The sequence below is a fragment of the Dasypus novemcinctus genome, chromosome 26 (genome assembly GCF_030445035.2).
Source record: "Dasypus novemcinctus isolate mDasNov1 chromosome 26, mDasNov1.1.hap2, whole genome shotgun sequence".
Classification (NCBI taxonomy): domain Eukaryota; kingdom Metazoa; phylum Chordata; class Mammalia; order Cingulata; family Dasypodidae; genus Dasypus; species Dasypus novemcinctus.
The window spans coordinates 368,532-384,907 of record NC_080698.1 but is presented as its reverse complement, the minus strand read 5'-3'; the positions used below and the strand labels follow the sequence as shown (position 1 = coordinate 384,907).

At 51.6% G+C, this 16,376-nt stretch overlaps 1 protein-coding gene across 1 annotated transcript in view; it reads left to right on the top strand.

The window, feature by feature from the left end:
- SCN10A (sodium voltage-gated channel alpha subunit 10) overlaps window positions 1-16,376 on the top strand; it is a 96,016-nt gene that overhangs the window by 59,014 nt on the left and 20,626 nt on the right. The window contains exons 16-21 of the mRNA XM_058288237.1: window positions 6,294-6,653; window positions 8,002-8,448; window positions 9,634-9,774; window positions 11,380-11,488; window positions 12,274-12,428; window positions 15,649-15,822. Of these exons, the coding sequence (XP_058144220.1) occupies window positions 6,294-6,653; window positions 8,002-8,448; window positions 9,634-9,774; window positions 11,380-11,488; window positions 12,274-12,428; window positions 15,649-15,822 (1,386 nt within the window). The remainder of the gene's footprint in view (window positions 1-6,293; window positions 6,654-8,001; window positions 8,449-9,633; window positions 9,775-11,379; window positions 11,489-12,273; window positions 12,429-15,648; window positions 15,823-16,376) is intronic.

Sequence of the window (16,376 nt, the reverse complement as noted above, 5' to 3'; positions counted from 1 at the left end):
TCAGACTATTTCATGGTCCACAGCATACATTTGGGAATCTGTGTTTCTTTTTTTTTGTTGTGTCATCTTGTTGTGTCAGCTCTCCATGTGGGCGGCACCATTCTTAGGCAGGCTGCACTTTCTTTCACACTGGGCAACTCTCCTTATGGGACGCACTCCTTGTGCTTGGGGCTCCCCTACGCGGGGGACACCCCTGCATGGCACGCGCATCAGCACTGCGCATGGGCCAGCTCCACACGGGTCAAGGAGGCCTGGGTTTGAACCACAGACCTCCCATGTGGTAGATGGATGCCCTAATCATTGGGCCAAGTCTGCTTCTCCATACACAGCATACATTTGGGATACATTTTCCATACTTTCATATTATCAACACAGTACATCTTTGATATAGATGCAATAATATTGCATTACTGCTAACCACAGTCCATAGGTCACTCCAGTTATATTATTCCCATGCTTCTCCACTTCCCACCACCCTGCAAAAGTGATGTACATTTATTTGCTCTAGCTCACAAAGGACACTCTTGCATCTGTACCATCAACCACAATTCTCATCCACCTCTAGGTTTACTGTGCTATTTAGTCTCTAGGTTATTCTCTACATTCTGTCAATTGGCATTTACATCCCTAGACTACCATTTTTAGCCACATCTCCATTTATAAACCAGCTGTTATTCACTATAATGTATTACCATAAATTCTATACATTTCCACACTTTTACAGTAAAGCTAACTAAAACTTCTACATACATTAAACCTCAGTAGTCCATCTCGGTCCTCCTCTTATCTCCTTTAAGAATCCACCACCTACTTCAGGTCTTAAAGATATTTTCCTACATTTTCTTCTAGGGGCTTTATGGTTCTTGCTTTTATTTTTAGGTTTTTTATTCATTTGGAGTTAATTTTTGGATAAGGTGTGAGATAGGGGTCCTCTTTCCTTCTTTTGGCTATGGATATCCAGTTCTCTTGGCACCATTTGTTAAATGGGCTGTTCTGTCTGAGCTGGGTGAGTTTGACAGGCTGGTCAAAAATCTGTGGACCATACATGTGAGGATCTGTTTCTGAACCATCAATTCAGTTCCACTGGTCTATGTGTCTGTCTTTATACCAGTACCAAACTGGTTTTACCACTGTAGCTAGGTAATATGATTTAAAGTCTGGAATGAGAGTCCTACAACTTTGCTTTTCCTTTTTAAGACGTTTCTGGCTATCCAGGACCCCTTACCCTTCCAAATAAATTTGATAATCATGTTTTCCATTTATTTTTTAAATGCTTGTGGAATTTTTATTGGGATTTCATTGAATCAATATATCAATTTGAGTAGAATTGACATCTTAATGATATTTAGTTTTCCAATCTGTGAGCATGGAATGTTCTTCTAATTATTTAAGCCTTTTTAAATTTCCTTTAATAGTCAGTTGTAGTTTTTTTAATACAAGTGCTTTACATCATTGGTTAAGTTTATTCCTGAATATTTGTACTTTATCTGCCATATTTCATTTTCACCACTCTTTTAACACTTCTAGTTACTTTTTTTGATATAATCTTCATTTCTAGACTCTCTTCCAGGCCTCTCCTCTCTTTTCTTCTCAGGCTGTAGCATACCCTTTAAGTATTTCCTGCAAAGTCAGTCTCTTAGTTACAAACTCTCTCAGTTTCTGTTTATCTGTGAATATTCTAAACTCACCCTCATTTTTGGAAGACTAGTTTGCCAGGTATAAGATTCTTGACTGGAAGTGTTTCTCTTGCAGTATCTTAAATATATCATACCACTCTCTTCTTGCCTCCATGGTTTCTGATGAGATATTGGCACTTAATCTTATTGGGTATCCCTTATATGTTATGCATTGGTTTTCTCTTGCTGCTCTTCAGAATTCTCTCTGTCTTTGCCATTTGACTTTCTGATTACTGTGTGTCTTGGAGTTGGTCTATTTGGATTTATTCAGATGGGAATATGTTGTGCTTCTCAGACACAGATATCATACCCTTCAATAGGGTTGGGAAATTTTCTACCATTATTTCTTTTTTTTTTTTTGTCTTTATTTTTTTAATATTACATTCAGAAATATGAGGTCCCCATATACCCCCCGCCCCCCTCCCCCCACTCCTCTCCCCATAACAATCTCCTCCATCATCATGAGACATTCATTGCATTTGGTGAATACATCTCTGAGCACTGCTGCACCTCATGGTCAATGGTCCACATCATAGCCCACACTCTCCCACGTTCCACCCAGTGGGCTATGGGAGGACATACGGTGTCTGGAAACTGTCCCTGCAGCAGCATCCAGGACAACTCCAAGTTCCAAAAATGCCTCTACATCTCATCTCTTCCTCCCATTCCCCACACCCAGCAGCCACCATGACCACTTTCTCCACACCAATGCCACATTTTCTTCGATTACTAATCACAATAGTTCATGAATAGAATATCAGTAAGTCCACTCTAATCCATATTCTATGGTTTTGTCTACTCCACATCTATATCAAGAGGTGGCTTAGATTCCACATGGATGCTGGATGCAATCCTCCTGCTCTCAGTTATAGGCACTCTTGGCTCCATGGTGTGGTGGTTGACATTCTTCAACTCCATGTTAGCTGAGTGGGGTAAGTCTAATAAACCAGAGTGTAGGAGCTGAAGTCTTTTGAGGCTCAGGGCCTGGCTATCATATGGTCAGTCCAGAGATTCAGGTCGCCTGGGTATATATTAAACCCCAGCACCAACTACAGTTCTGGTAAAAGTAACAGGAGAGGCTTGTGAAAAAAGATCACATCTGAGTCCAGCTCCATCACACAGAAACACCAATTCCAAAGAACAGCCAACTGACATGGCACTGAACTCCATCTGCCATGACCATAAAACCTGTGGGTCTCTGTAACCCTCAGAAGAACCAATACCTGGGGTTGTATCTACTTTATCTATCTCTGGGACTCTGCTGAGATGTGCATAAAGGCAACCCCTCTGATAACCTCCCAGCTCTTTTTGGAGATTCATAACCATATAAACTCATTTGTCCTTTCCATTTCCCCCTTGATTCAAGTCGAAAAGCATTTTTAAATCCTGGTATTATATGTAGACTGAGATATTCTGCTGGTCCAAGTTGACCCTTTTATTCAAGGTCATTTTCTACTTACATCATCAGCTGGTACTTGGTAGTAATCCCTCAGCGCCAGGGAGGCTCATCCTTGGGAGTCATGTCCTACGCTGGGGGGAAGGCAACGCATTTACTTGCTGAGTTTAGCTTCGAGACTGGCCACATTTGAGCAATGCAGAGGCCCTCAGGAGGTAACTCTTAGGCACCCTGCAGCTCTAAGCCTTGTTCTTATTTCAGGTGCACAGGCTCACAAGCATAGTCATTAGTATCAAGGGCTCATTGTTGGACCTTCGTTCTTTTTTGGTCTTTGCCGTTGCACTTGGGGGATTGTTGCTGTTCCTTTAGGGACTGTGATAGAGCTCCCCTGGCTAGGAACTCAGCACTCCCTCAGTTGTTGTCATTATTTCTTCAAATATTCCTTCTACCCCTTTCCCTTCTTTTCTCCTTCTGGGACACCTATGGCACATATGTTTGTATGTCTCTTGCTGTGGTTTAGTTCCCTGAGAACTTGTTCAATTTTTCCCATTCTTTTCTCCATCTGTTCTTTTGTATGTTTGCTTTCAGAGGCCATTTCTTCATGCTCACCAATCCTTTCTTCTGCCTCCTCAAATCTTCTATTATATGATTCCAGTGTATTTTTATTTCATTTATTACTCCTTTCATTCCCATAAGATCTACTTTTTTCTAGGTATGCTTTCAAATTCTTCTTTGTGCTCATCCAATGTCTTCTTAATATCCTTAATCTCTTTAGTCATCTCATTGAATTTGTTAACAAGATTTGTTTGAACATCTATGATTAGTTGTCCCAACTCCTTAATGTCATCTGGAGGCTGATCTTGTTCCTTTAACTGGGCCATAGCTTCCTGTTTCTTGGTGTGGATTGTAATTTTTTGTTGGTGTCTTGGCATCTGACTTACTAGAATATTTATTTTGGGTGTATTTTTCTGTTTCATTTAGGGCCTCTTGCCCTTTCTCCCTTGCTGGTTGTGTAGTAGGAGCCAAGGATGTAGTTGGTGCTATAAGCTGTGAAGGCTCAAGCTGCCCTCATTGCCCCAGGGACCAGTGAAGTTTCTCCCAACTTTCTTCTTTGCTAGGGGTAGGGACAGAGTCACAGCTGTGTGAAATAATCGAAGTCATACAGGCCTAGGCTGTAGTTACCCAGAGAGACTGAAGCGTCACACCCCTTTCTCCCCTGGCTGGGACGGGGATGGAGCTGCAGGTGTAGGGGCAGCAATCTATGCAGTGCAGATCCAAGATGACCGCAGTTGCCCCAGTAGACTTCCAACTATTCAGTCTGTGCCAGCCACATGTACCTACAGTTAACTGGAGAGGCTGGTGCAGGGGCCACCAGTTTCCTCTCTGCCAGAGGTGGGGCTGAAGCCTAGGCTAGGGTTGCAGGTCAATCTGGGTGAAAGAAACTGGTCTCTACTCACTGTGATTTTCAGTCAGCCTGGCTTCCCCTTATGCTGGGAGAGGAGTCAAAATGTCAGCTACAATGGTGAAATCCTAAAATCTCTCCCTCTAAGATCAGGAACAAGACAAAGATGCCCACTATCACCTCTTCTATTTAACATTGTCTTGGAAGTACTTGCTCGAGCACTGAGGCAAGAACCAGATATTAAAGGCATTCAAATTGGAAAATGACAGCTACCAATCTCTTTCCCACTTGGACAGGTTCAAACTTTAGCTGTTCTTAGATTTATACCTTAGCCAGCCAAATTTACTAATTAGTAGCTGAAATCAGTGGACAATTTTCTCCTCCTCCCCTGTTTTTGGGAAATGGAGCTTCCAATTCCAGACACAGAGTAGCTCCTGGGGTGACTTGCGCTGCCAGAGTAGGATGATCACTGGCCTCATTGGTGTGGCCTGTTGTTTCCCAGAGAGGCTGGTGCAGGTCCCCACAGCTTCCTCCCTGCCAGAGGTGGGGTTAGGGCTTCTGCTAGAGCTGCAATCTGATTGGGATGGAAAGAAGTCAGTTCCTACCAGCACTGTGATTTTCAGTCTGCCACGCTTCCCCTCATGCCAGGTGTGGAGTTAAGATGGCAACTACCAGCCTCTTTCTGACGTGGACTGATGCAAACAGGATTATACTTTAGCCAGCTGAATTTACTCATCAGTAGCTGAGGTTGGTGCCCGTTTCTTCCTCCTCCATTTTGGTGAAGTGGAGCTTCCAATTCCAGCCACAGAATAGCTCCTGAAGTAGCTTGTGCCACCAGTGGATGATGGGCGCTGGCCTCCAGGGCATGGACTGCTCTATTTAGGAATCTTCTCTGCAGATGGGTAGTCTCCTCCTCCCATTCTTTCAGGGACTTTACAGAATGCTCCTCTGGTGCCCTGGAGCCCCCAAACAGGTGCTTTAGATAGCTGTGGGTGATTACTAACTGCCCTGTAACAGGAGTTGACTGTAAGAGCTCCTTACCGTGCTGCCATCTTGCTGGTTGTTGTAACACATCTATTTTTTAAACATCAAATATCTTTATACATCACAGCACAATAATTCTTTTCTCTTGTAGGACTTACCATATTTGGGTTAACAATGAAGACTTTGGAGGTCTTTGTCCAGTCTCTGTAATTAAAGCATTAATTCCTTGAGGGCAGATGCACATGTATCTTTCTACATATGCCTCACAGGCCAGCAATGCCATGCACATGCGTGACTGGTGTTCAGTAAGGGGGTGGGTTGGTTGGTTAATATGAGTGCTGGGTCCATGAAATCATAGACACATGCAATTTCAGAGCCAGTTGGGGTAGCAGATGTTGTCCACCCCCCAAAGAGGAGAACTGTCCTTTTAGATGTTTAACTAGTACCTGTGGAGTGGAGTTGGCCATGCCCTACCCACAGGAGGCTAGATTCCCCTCAGGTAAAGAGTATGCCTGTTCTTACTTCTCTGTGCACTCCATCATCCCCTTCCCCACTCCCATACCCAAGGGATAAGACCTGTGACCTTGGAAGAGAGTAAAAGTAACAAGACCACCACCCTAACGTAAGACTCCCACCTTTGCACAATCAGAGAGGCACAGTGACACTGGGGAACACAGAAGCCTGACTGTGGTTTTGAGTAACTTATGACACAGGAAGAGAGGAATTTGAAAGCAGCTTCTTAATGGAATGAGCTACCTTGGGTCTCTGGACATGGCGTCAGGTAAAAGCTGGCAAGAGCAGCTGCCAGGTCCCAACATGGCCTCTTTCTCTGCAGCTGCGGGTCTTCAAGCTGGCCAAGTCCTGGCCCACCTTGAACATACTCATCAAGATCATTGGGAACTCCGTGGGTGCGCTGGGGAACCTCACCATCATCCTGGCCATCATTGTCTTCATCTTCGCGTTGGTCGGCAAGCAGCTCTTCGGGGAAAGCTACTGCAAGAAACGGAGCAGCATCTCTGCACCCAATGAGGAATGGCCCCGCTGGCACATGTATGACTTCTTCCACTCCTTCCTCATCGTCTTCCGGATCCTCTGTGGAGAGTGGATCGAGAACATGTGGATATGCATGGAGGTCGGCGAGAAGTCCATCTGCATCATCCTTTTCTTGACCGTGATGGTGCTGGGGAACCTGGTGGTAAGTGGTGAGCCCACCAGGAGCGCAGTCCCATGGGCAGTTGAGGTGACTTCCAGCTTACCCTAAAAAGCTTGGACATTGCACATGTTTATGCCCAGATTGTTTCTCCTTGATTTTTGATCTTCACATTCTCCAGTCATGTTGGACCCATTGTAAGAAGTATCCCTTGAGAGGCAATCTGACTTGCAGGAATGAGCATGCATTGTAGAGACAGACAGTCCTGGTTTAGAATCCCAACTCTACATTTACTAGCTGGGTGACCAAGGGCAAGAGATTTAATGTCTAAAATTAAAAAAAAATACTACTTTCTCATGGACTTACCAGAAAAGTTAAATTACAGGAGAAGACACATGCAAATTGCCCAGTGCAGTATCTGGAACCACAGCAGAAACTCAATAAATTTCCTTCCCCACCCTAGGAGGTCCAAGAGATGGTTTTCCTCAAAGGAACAAGAGCCAACTGGTTTCTCCAAGCAGCACAGGTTGAAGTTAGAAGCAGGGGTCAGACATGACTGGACAAAACGAGAGAACCTGGGTCATAAACATCATAATGATAATAACAAAGCCCCTCCTGGGTTTGGGGGAGTCCCTCTGAGGCCTTCCTGCCCACCAGGCCTAGCGCCCTTCAGCACCCCAGCCTGGCTCCTCACCCACTCCAGGGTTCAGCTCTGGCTGGCTGTGAGGTGGGATGTGCCTTCTCTTCCTCCTTGCCTCTTTCTGGTGAGTGTTTCACATACAGGCGGAAGCTAAGCAGAGAGGGGATGAAGCAATGGACTCAGACTGAGTGGAGAGGGCCTCTGCCTGCTTCCCCAGCTCCGCTGACTGGAATTCCTGCTCCCCAACTCTGCCTTTCCTCCAAGCTGAACTTGCCACCCTACAGGAGCCCCACAGTGCTCTAAACCCTCCGGCAGGGAGTTTGTCTCTGAGCACCTTTACTTCCCTCGTGCCATTTCCTCTTCCAACCACCCTGCAGAGTCCCCACGCCTTGCTTACAGGTAGAAAGGTGTGAGCAGTGAGGAGATATGCCCAGGACTCCAGAGTGAGGAATAGAACCAGGACTTTGGCAGACGAGGGTGGTCCCAAGCAGGCAGGTGCCTGCTCCTCTCTGCTGCCCCTAAAAGTTCTGGAGCCCAGCAGGGTGATCCATTGCGGTGAAGCATGTGCTTCCAAGCCTTGTGCACATGGGCCCCGAGGCTCCCCAAGGCCTCTCTCAGAATGGCCATTCTCCCAAGAGGGAATGCACCCTGGGTGGGCAGGGACAGGCCCAGGCTGTGGTCATCCAGCCATCAGCTTCCGGGCTGGCAGGGCTCAGACAGTGAGGGGCTGATGTCTCCATCCCTCCTCTTCAGGTGCTCAACCTGTTCATCGCCCTGCTGCTCAACTCCTTCAGTGCCGACAACCTCACAGCCCCGGAGGACGATGGGGAGGTGAACAGCCTGCAGGTGGCCCTGGCGCGGATCCAGGCGTGTGGCCGCCACACCAGGCAGGCCCTTTGTGACTTCTTCCACAGGCCCTGCCTGTTCCTGTGGCCCAAGGCACAGCCCCAGCTGGTGGTGAAGCTCCCACTCTCGAGTTCCATAGCCAAGGGCCACAGCGCTGCCAGCGCGGCCGTGGGCAGCCCTGGAGGGCTCTGCTCTCCCAGAGAGCCCAGGGCTGAGCACAGCGACTTCATCACCAACCCCGACGTGTGGGTCTCGGTGCCCATGGCTGAGGGTGAATCTGACCTCGACGATTTGGAGGCCGATGGTGAGGAGGATGCTTGGAGCTCTGGGCAGGAAGTGGTCCCCGAAGGGCAGGTAAGAGTTCTCCCCATGGGACAGCGTGGGAAGCAGGGAAGGGCCTCAGGCCTAGAGTGACCCAGGGCAGGTCTTCCAACGTCAGGACACTCGAGAGCTGGCCTAGGAGCTTGCCAAGCTTTCCAAAGAAGGTGCATTTGAGCTGGGCCTGGAAGAGAGAGGCAAACAAGGGGGCAGAGGTTGATCGCCGGCCACTGTGAGATGCTGGGGGATTCTCTTCACACAACTGCCCAGCTCAGGCCTTGCTTGAGAAGAATGGGGTTTCTCCAAGAACAGGCTTTTGCCCAAGAGCAAGACATCCAATCTTCACCAGCCTCCTAAAAATGATTATTACGTGACTCACTAATCCAGGGGTCCCAGAGAAATGGCACGTGCTACTTTTGGCACCAAAGACTTTAAAGCGCATTTAAGCCCTTTGATAATGTGTACGTTTAAATCCAATGCACAAGTCCTCACCACCTTCGGCTGGTGCAGCAGCCCACGTTAATCTCGTCTCGGTGACAGACGGTGACAGTCTCGGGCATGCACTTCTGCGGCACATGCAGACTGTGCTCTGAGTCTGCAGCTCTTCCAGAGCCTTCTACCCCTGGAGCTGTCACTGTGGTGTGTCCCAGCAGCTGCTGTTATCAGTGCCGTGTTTTCCATGCCTTTGTCTGGGTGACAGCCAAGGAGAGGGCAACGGCCAACCCCAGGGGGCCGGACATGCACTCTGGTGACCGATGCCGTTCAGAGACACCGTCAGCTCCTTTGGGGCTCTTGGGAGGCTCCAGATGGCCACGGTCACTGTCAGCCTGACCTCTGGACCAGCCATAATGATCACAGCTGACGTATGTTGAGCCAAGCACTTCGTGCAAAGTGTCTTCCAAACATTAACATACTTATTCATCACAGTAACCAAGGGAAGTAGGTCTGGCTTTCTCAATTTTGCAGACGGGGGAAAGGAAGGTAGAGAGCTTAAGTAACTCACCTAAGGTCACACGGCTTACAAGTAACAGAGTCAAGAGTCAAACCCAGTTGGCCTGGCTATAGAGGCTTCACACTTTCTCCAAACAAGTGCACGTGTGTGTGAAGTTGTACATACTAGGTTCTTGGCTGCGCCTGCCTGTGCTGTGCAAGATCTCTATGCATTTAGAAATGGTCAGCCAGTGGTGAACCAGGCACCCAGTGGGGACCATGTCTCACCAGCAGGAGCAGCTGCAGCCAGTCAGGATGTGCGAGGACCACCAGGCAGCAGGAAGCCCAGGCTCTGGGCTGTCCTCTGAGGAGCTGGCTCAATACCTGGGAGAAAAGTCAGGAGGCGAGGCTACTCCTTGGGACCCCACAGAGGTAGGTGTGTGGGCTTCCTGGACCGGCGGAACAGCTGGACAGTGGGGGGGCTGGCAGGAAGGGAGCAGGCATTCCAGTCCGCCCTGGACCACATAACGTCGTTTTCCATCCTGGGAATTTTCAAGGCTCTTCCCAGCACCTCAGCTGCTCAGCATGGCCATTGCCACATTGCAGAGAGGGGAGAAAAGGGAGGCTTCACCATGCTGTGGGGCCTCAGGCCAATTCCTTAACCTTCCTGGGCCCCAGTCTCTTCATCTGTGAAAACTGAGTGGTAATGCCTACTTGGTAGGATTGTTTCGAAGCTTAAACGAGATGCTGCTTGTCAACTGTTTGGCTCCTGCCTGAAAGAGTAAAGTGCCCAGAAAATGACAGCCAAGACAAAAGGATCAAAAAACAATGCACTAAAAAGTTAAGTATCTTTCAGAGGTAGCAGATTAAAGTCAGAGCTGAGAGGGTGAGAAGTCTCCCTAGCAGTCTCCCCTATTTTCTTTTGTCCACATCCTTTTCTCCAGCCAAAATCAGGCCTGCTGGGGAGAGGGTGGCTAGAGGTGAGGAGCGTCTGGCAGCTTTACAGAGGAAGAAGAGGGTTTGTGAAAGTCTTATAAGTGAAAATAAACTCGGTGGTTTCACTTCCAAATCTTTAAAGAAAACAAGTTTCAGCCAAAGAGGTGGCTATAAAGATTTAGCTTCTTTAATACAACTGTGCTAAATTCAAGCATATAATGTGACACCTAGCCACAGAGGGATGACTCTGACAGGCACGGGGCTGGGCAAAGATAAGGAAGAAGTGCCTCATCCCCAAAGTTATCGAGCCCTTCAGCCTCGGGAGCGTCAGCCCTGGCGGTGCGCCCTGGCCAGCTGGCCACCAGGCTCAGATAAGAGGGTGGACCGAGATGGGATTTGGGCTCTGGTAAGCACGGCGCCTGGTTCTTGGGCGTTGTCAGATGCTCTCTGTGGACATCCGCGCTTGCTTGCTTGCTTGTTTTTTTTATTTTAATGTTACATTTTAAAAAATGAGGTCCCCAGATAGCCCCCACCCCCCTCACCCCACTCCTCCCACGTCAGCAACCTCTTTAACCATCGTGGCACAGTCATTGCATTCGGTGAATGTGTTTTGGAGCCGTGCTGCACAGCACGGAGAGTGACGCCCTGGCCAGTTTTCTCTGTGTTCTCAGTACACAGCTGCCGGGAGTGGTTTGTTTTGTTTTGTTTTGTTTTGTTTTTGTTTGGTCCGAGATCCTGGCCAGGCAGGCGGGGTCTGGCAATGCCAGATGGGGACCCACCCTACCATTTGGACCATTAGCCAAGCTAGCTGGTTGACTCCTGTGAGAGCAGCTAAAATCGACTCCTAATTGAATTCATCTGGAGACACTGGGCTCGGTGATTCAACAGTCAAGCCCAGGGAAGCCGAGAGGCCTGATGGCTGTAATTACCATCTCGGCCACCGGCTACCACTCCGCCAGGGGCCTGGGGGCTTCCAGCCGCTCCCAGCGAGTGCCCTGGGGGCCAGCAGAGAGCGTCACTGCTGAACACAGGCAGGCTTGGTGGGCCCGCGGGGGTCCCGGCCCCGGGCAGGGCTCACTGCCCTGTGCGTCTGCCCGGCAGGGGCTGGATGACTCGAGCGCCTCGGAAGGCAGCACCATCGACTGCCAGGCCCCTGAGGAGACCCTGAGGCGCCCCGACCTCCAAGAGCCCGGCGACTGCTTCACAGAAGGTCAGGGGTGGGGAGGGGCCGGCCGCGACCCCCTCCGCGGCCTGGTCAGGCTGGCACCAGCCGGCCGGTGTTACCCGTGCCCTGCCCCGCGGCCTGGCCCTCAGCAGGTGGCCCCTCGCTGCCCCGCCCGAGCTCCCCTCCAGCGGCCAAGAGCGCCTCTGCCCTGCCTTCTCAAGAAGGCAGCTGGAGAAGACGGGGGTCTCCACTCTCTCCTCCAAACCAGCCTCTGAGGTGGGAGGGGAGAGGGAAACCACCCAAAAAAGCTCTTGCCTGGGACAGGCCGTGCTGCGGGTTCCCCTCCGTCTTCGTGTAACTCAAAGGCAGAATCCGAATCTTCATCTTTCCTCAATGTCTGGAACCCTGAGGCACATGTGCGTTCTCAGGAAATGCTCGTGCAATGAACAAACAGTTCATGCCATTACAGCACAGCAGCTCCCACTACGCGACCTCGAGCGTTTAAAAACCAACGCCCACTTCACTGTGCCCAAGGCCACCTGACCCTGGCCCCCGGCCCCTCTCAGCACGTGGAGACCCTGCCCCATCACTTATCAGGCTCCCGGGAGCCAGGAGAAGCTGCTCTTGAGGACAGGGTGGGGCACCTGTGAGAAGACGGCGGGAGGACATCAGAGTGGACGGGACAGAACCGGGGGGAGTTGATAGGACAGAGGCAGTCGGGAAGGGACACGTCTTCTCCGTCCAGGGAAGAATTCTTTTCCAAAGGGGTGGGTGGTTTCCCGCAGGGTGGTCCAGGGGCTGTTGCCACTGTCAGTGTCCTCTCGCCACAGGCTGCATCCGCCGCTGTCCCTGCTGCAAAGTGGAAACCACCGACTTTCCATGGGGCGTGGGCAGGCGGCTGCGCAGGACGTGCTACGGCATCGTGGAGCACAGCTGGTTCGAGAGCTTCATCGTCTTCATGATCCTGCTCAGCAGCGGAGCTCTGGTGAGGGGCGGGGGCCGGGGCGGCGGGGGCCGGGGCCGGGAGGCGGGGGGCCGGGGGGCCGGGGGGCGGGGGGCGGGGGCCGGGGTGGCGGACCTGCTGCGCAGCATTCCAGAGGGGTCCCCAAAGCCCACAGGCCCCGGAAGGCGTCGAGGGGCTCTCCTGCCTCCTGAGCCGGTCCCCGCCCTGCAGCTGGACGGGGGCTGCAGCCACGTGGGCCCCACTGAACAGCAGGCCGCAGCGGGGCACGAGGCGCCTGTGGCCTGGCTGCAAATGTCCAAGCTGCACCTGTACGCACCCCACTCCACAGATGGGGAGACTGAGGCTCGGACCGTTCTGGGGCCTTGTCCCCGGTCACCGGCTCATCGGGAGCAGCCTGGCTCTGCCCACTTGGCTGCTTGGTCCCAAAGCTCCTGACCGCCAGCGTAGCACTGGCCGACTGTGGAGCCTCCCCGTCTTATCAACCTCTTACAGATACTCCTGCTACTCCTCAAAGCTCTCAGACAATCCTCACAACAGCCCTTCTCAAAAACCCCAGGGAGGGAGTGAAACGCAGACCCCGATTCTGTGGAGCGGTGCTGGGCCTGAGAAGCTGCTTCACAACCAGCTCTCGGCTGCTGTCCTGAGGGCGCTGAAAGCAGGAGCAGAGACCCAGAGCGAGCAGCCGAGGGGGCACAGGCGCTGCCTAGAGGACGGAGGGCTCTCTGGGGCGAGGGCTCAGTCCCTCAGGCTCAGCTAATCACCCCGTAGGCCAAGGCAGACACTGGGAGGGGCTCTCACCCCAACGTCCCCATTTGGTAGGTGAGGAAGTCAAGACCCAAAGCCAGGAGGGTCCGCCAGGGCCCCAGCTCCATAGTTCAAGGGCTCAGCCAGAGGCCCACTCCCCCACTTTCCCCTCGTGTTGCGGCTCACCCGAGGGCCTGGTGCAGAGGGGGTGGCAGGTGTGGCGTGCCCGAGGGCCTGGTGCAGAGGGGGTGGCAGGTGTGGCGTGCCCGAGGGCCTGGCGCAGTGGTGGCAGGTGTGGCGTGCCCGAGGGCCTGGTGCAGAGGGGATAGGGGCAGGTGCGGTGTCCCCGAGGGCCTGGCGCAGTGGGGGTAGGGGCAGGTGCGGTGTCCCCGAGGGCCTGGCGCAGTGGGGGTGGCAGGTGTGGCGTCCCGAAGACCTGGTGCAGTGAGGGGCAGGTGCCACGTGTCCGAGGGCCTGGTGCAGTGGGGATGGCAGGTGCGGCATCCCCAAAGGCCTGGCACAGAGGGGGTGGCAGGTGTGGTGTCCCCGAGGACCTGGCACAGTGGAGGTAGGGGCAGGTGTGGTGTGCCTGAGGGCCTGGCGCAGTGAGGGGCAGGTGCCACGTGCCCGAGGGCCTGGTGCAGGGCCTCCAGGGTCTCTGTGCCACTGTGGGTGTGGAGGCCTCCCCTGCAGTGCATTCTGCACAAGTGCCCCTCTCTCCTCCCTGTCCTCCTTGATTGCCTGTGGCCTGGGCGCTCTCCTCCCTAACCCTCAAAGCCTGCTGTCCCCATGGCCTTCTCCCCTCACCTCTCCTCTGCCCCCTCCCTCCTGCCTTCCCTGCACCACCTTCCCCAGGACACCCACTCCCAGCAGGGGTCTCAGACCCTGAACATCTCGCCCCACCCCACAGCTCTCCCCTTCTTAGACTTCCTTATGCTTTCACTTGGAATATTTTTTATTCCCCCCTTTTGTGGCTTTTTTTTTTTGCTTGCTGTCTGCTCTCTGTGTCCATTCGCTAGGGGCTCTTCTGTGTTTTTGCTTGTTCCCCTTTTTGTTGCACCTCCTTGCTGAGTCAGCTCTCCACAGAGTTTGCGGGCCGGCAGCTCTCTGCAGGGTGCGGGCGAGCCTGCCTTCACAAGGAGGACCCGGGGTGCAAACCCAGGGCTCCCCAGATGGCAGACGGGAGCCCAACTAATTGAGCCACAGCCACTTCCCACTTTGAGTATTTTTTAATTATACAAGTTCTAATCAAAGCAAAGTATAAAAAAAAAAACACTTGGAAATTAAAGAAAAATGCAAAGGGAAAAAATCGTCCATTTTCCCATTTCTTAGAGAGACGCTCACTTTGAACATGTACTTCCTTCCCATCTTTACATATATAATACATAAATATTACAAAAATGAACCCGCATTTATGCATTTTGTAAAATATGACATTTTCTCAGTAAGTCTTCTCATACCATCTCATTGATGTCTGCAATGTATTCCATTAAATGAATATGTCATAGTTTACTCCCTCCCTCCCTATGTTTGCTTCTAATGTGCACCCAGCATCTTTGCGTACACTCCTATGGAAGCACTGGAGTATTTCCTATCTTAGGTCCAGTCCTAAAAGCAGAGCCTGGAGCAGTCTATCGAGGCAATGCTCTCAGAGCTGCAGGTTAGAACAAGGAGAGTCGGTAAAATTCATGCTTAGTGCGATCCCCTGGGACCTCTGAAGCATGCCCTCCTGAGCCTGAGAGGTCGGCCTTTTACCCCAGGTGTGTGGGCTGCACCCAGGTCCCAAGTATTTCCCAAGGTGGAGGCCGCTCCCTTCAGCCCAGGGACGGTCTCAGGAGAAGGGGCGTGCGTGAGCACCTAGCAGCCAGGCCCCTCACAAGGCCCTGATGGGCGCCAAGAGCGTCCTCTGTGTGGCCGTAGGACAAATTCTCCTTACCAAGTTGAGTTCCCAAAAGCCTGAGTCGGGTATGAAGACGCAGCTTCCCCACAGCCTCGCCAGCGTGGCTTTTACCCCTGTTCTTCCTCATCTTCACCAGTCTGATAAAAGAAAAGAAAAATGGCATTTCTTTTAATGCAAATTTCCTTCATTCTACCTAGAACATTCTTTAGAGATTTGTTGGGTATTCTCGCTTTCATTTTGGTGAACTACCTATGAGTATCCTTGGGTGCTTTTCTTTTTAAACCGAGTCCCTGTTTGTATTCCTTTGGTTCACTTCCAAAACCCAGCTCGAGAAGGTTTCCTTTTTCACTTGCTTGCATCTCACCTGTGAAGTATAAACTGGGCTGCATGTCCCATTGTCTCTGAGGAAGTCGTGGTTTGCTCACGAGTGTCTCCTCCACTGTCCCATCTTTACTTCCCCAAGGCAGAAAGGAAAATCATCCTGTGGGTGCACTGGTTCCCAAGCCACTCCAGGGGCTGTGGGCAGGGCTGGTTTGTCCTTGCCGGTCAGTCTGGCCTCGGTGTCAGGCACCTGCTGCTCTGTTTCCTTCTCCCCAGGCCTTTGAAGACTACTACCTGGACCAGAAGCCCACGGTGAAAGCCTTGCTGGAGTACACAGACAGGGTGTTCACATTTATCTTTGTGTTCGAGATGCTGCTCAAGTGGGTGGCCTACGGGTTCAGGAGCTACTTCACCAACGCCTGGTGCTGGCTGGACTTCCTCATTGTGAATGTGAGTGGGCGGGGGGGGGTCTCTGACTAACTGTTGCAGCTAGGCAAAGTAAGCTCCCTGGCCTGGCCCTCAAAGGCTGCTGCCAAGAACGATTCGACACTTAGCAAGGAGCCTGAGAATAGCCCTACTCACCTGAGAATGGTAAGACCCAGAAAGTACCTGGTGGTGGCACAATGGTGACCCTCAGGTGAGTCCTCAGGTCTTGAGCCTCCTACTCACTGCCTCTGCCTTTCCCATCCACAGCAAGATGACATACAGGCTCTAAGCATCGCATGGCCTTGCGTCCACTGCCAGGGATGCTGGACCATGGGGACGCTATAGATAGCGCAGCCTCCCTGCTGACTCAGTGTTCCTCAACCCTCACCACACTGCAGAATAACCTGGGAAGCTCTGAGAACTGCAATGAACAGACATCACTGGTCCCAGGGATTCTGGCCCTCCTGGTCTTGGGTGGGACCTGGGCATCAGTATTTTGTTCAAGCTCCCCAGGCATGTCCAACGTGCACCAGGGTTGGGAACCACTGAGCTTACACTACTGGCTGCTCCCCAAAGGC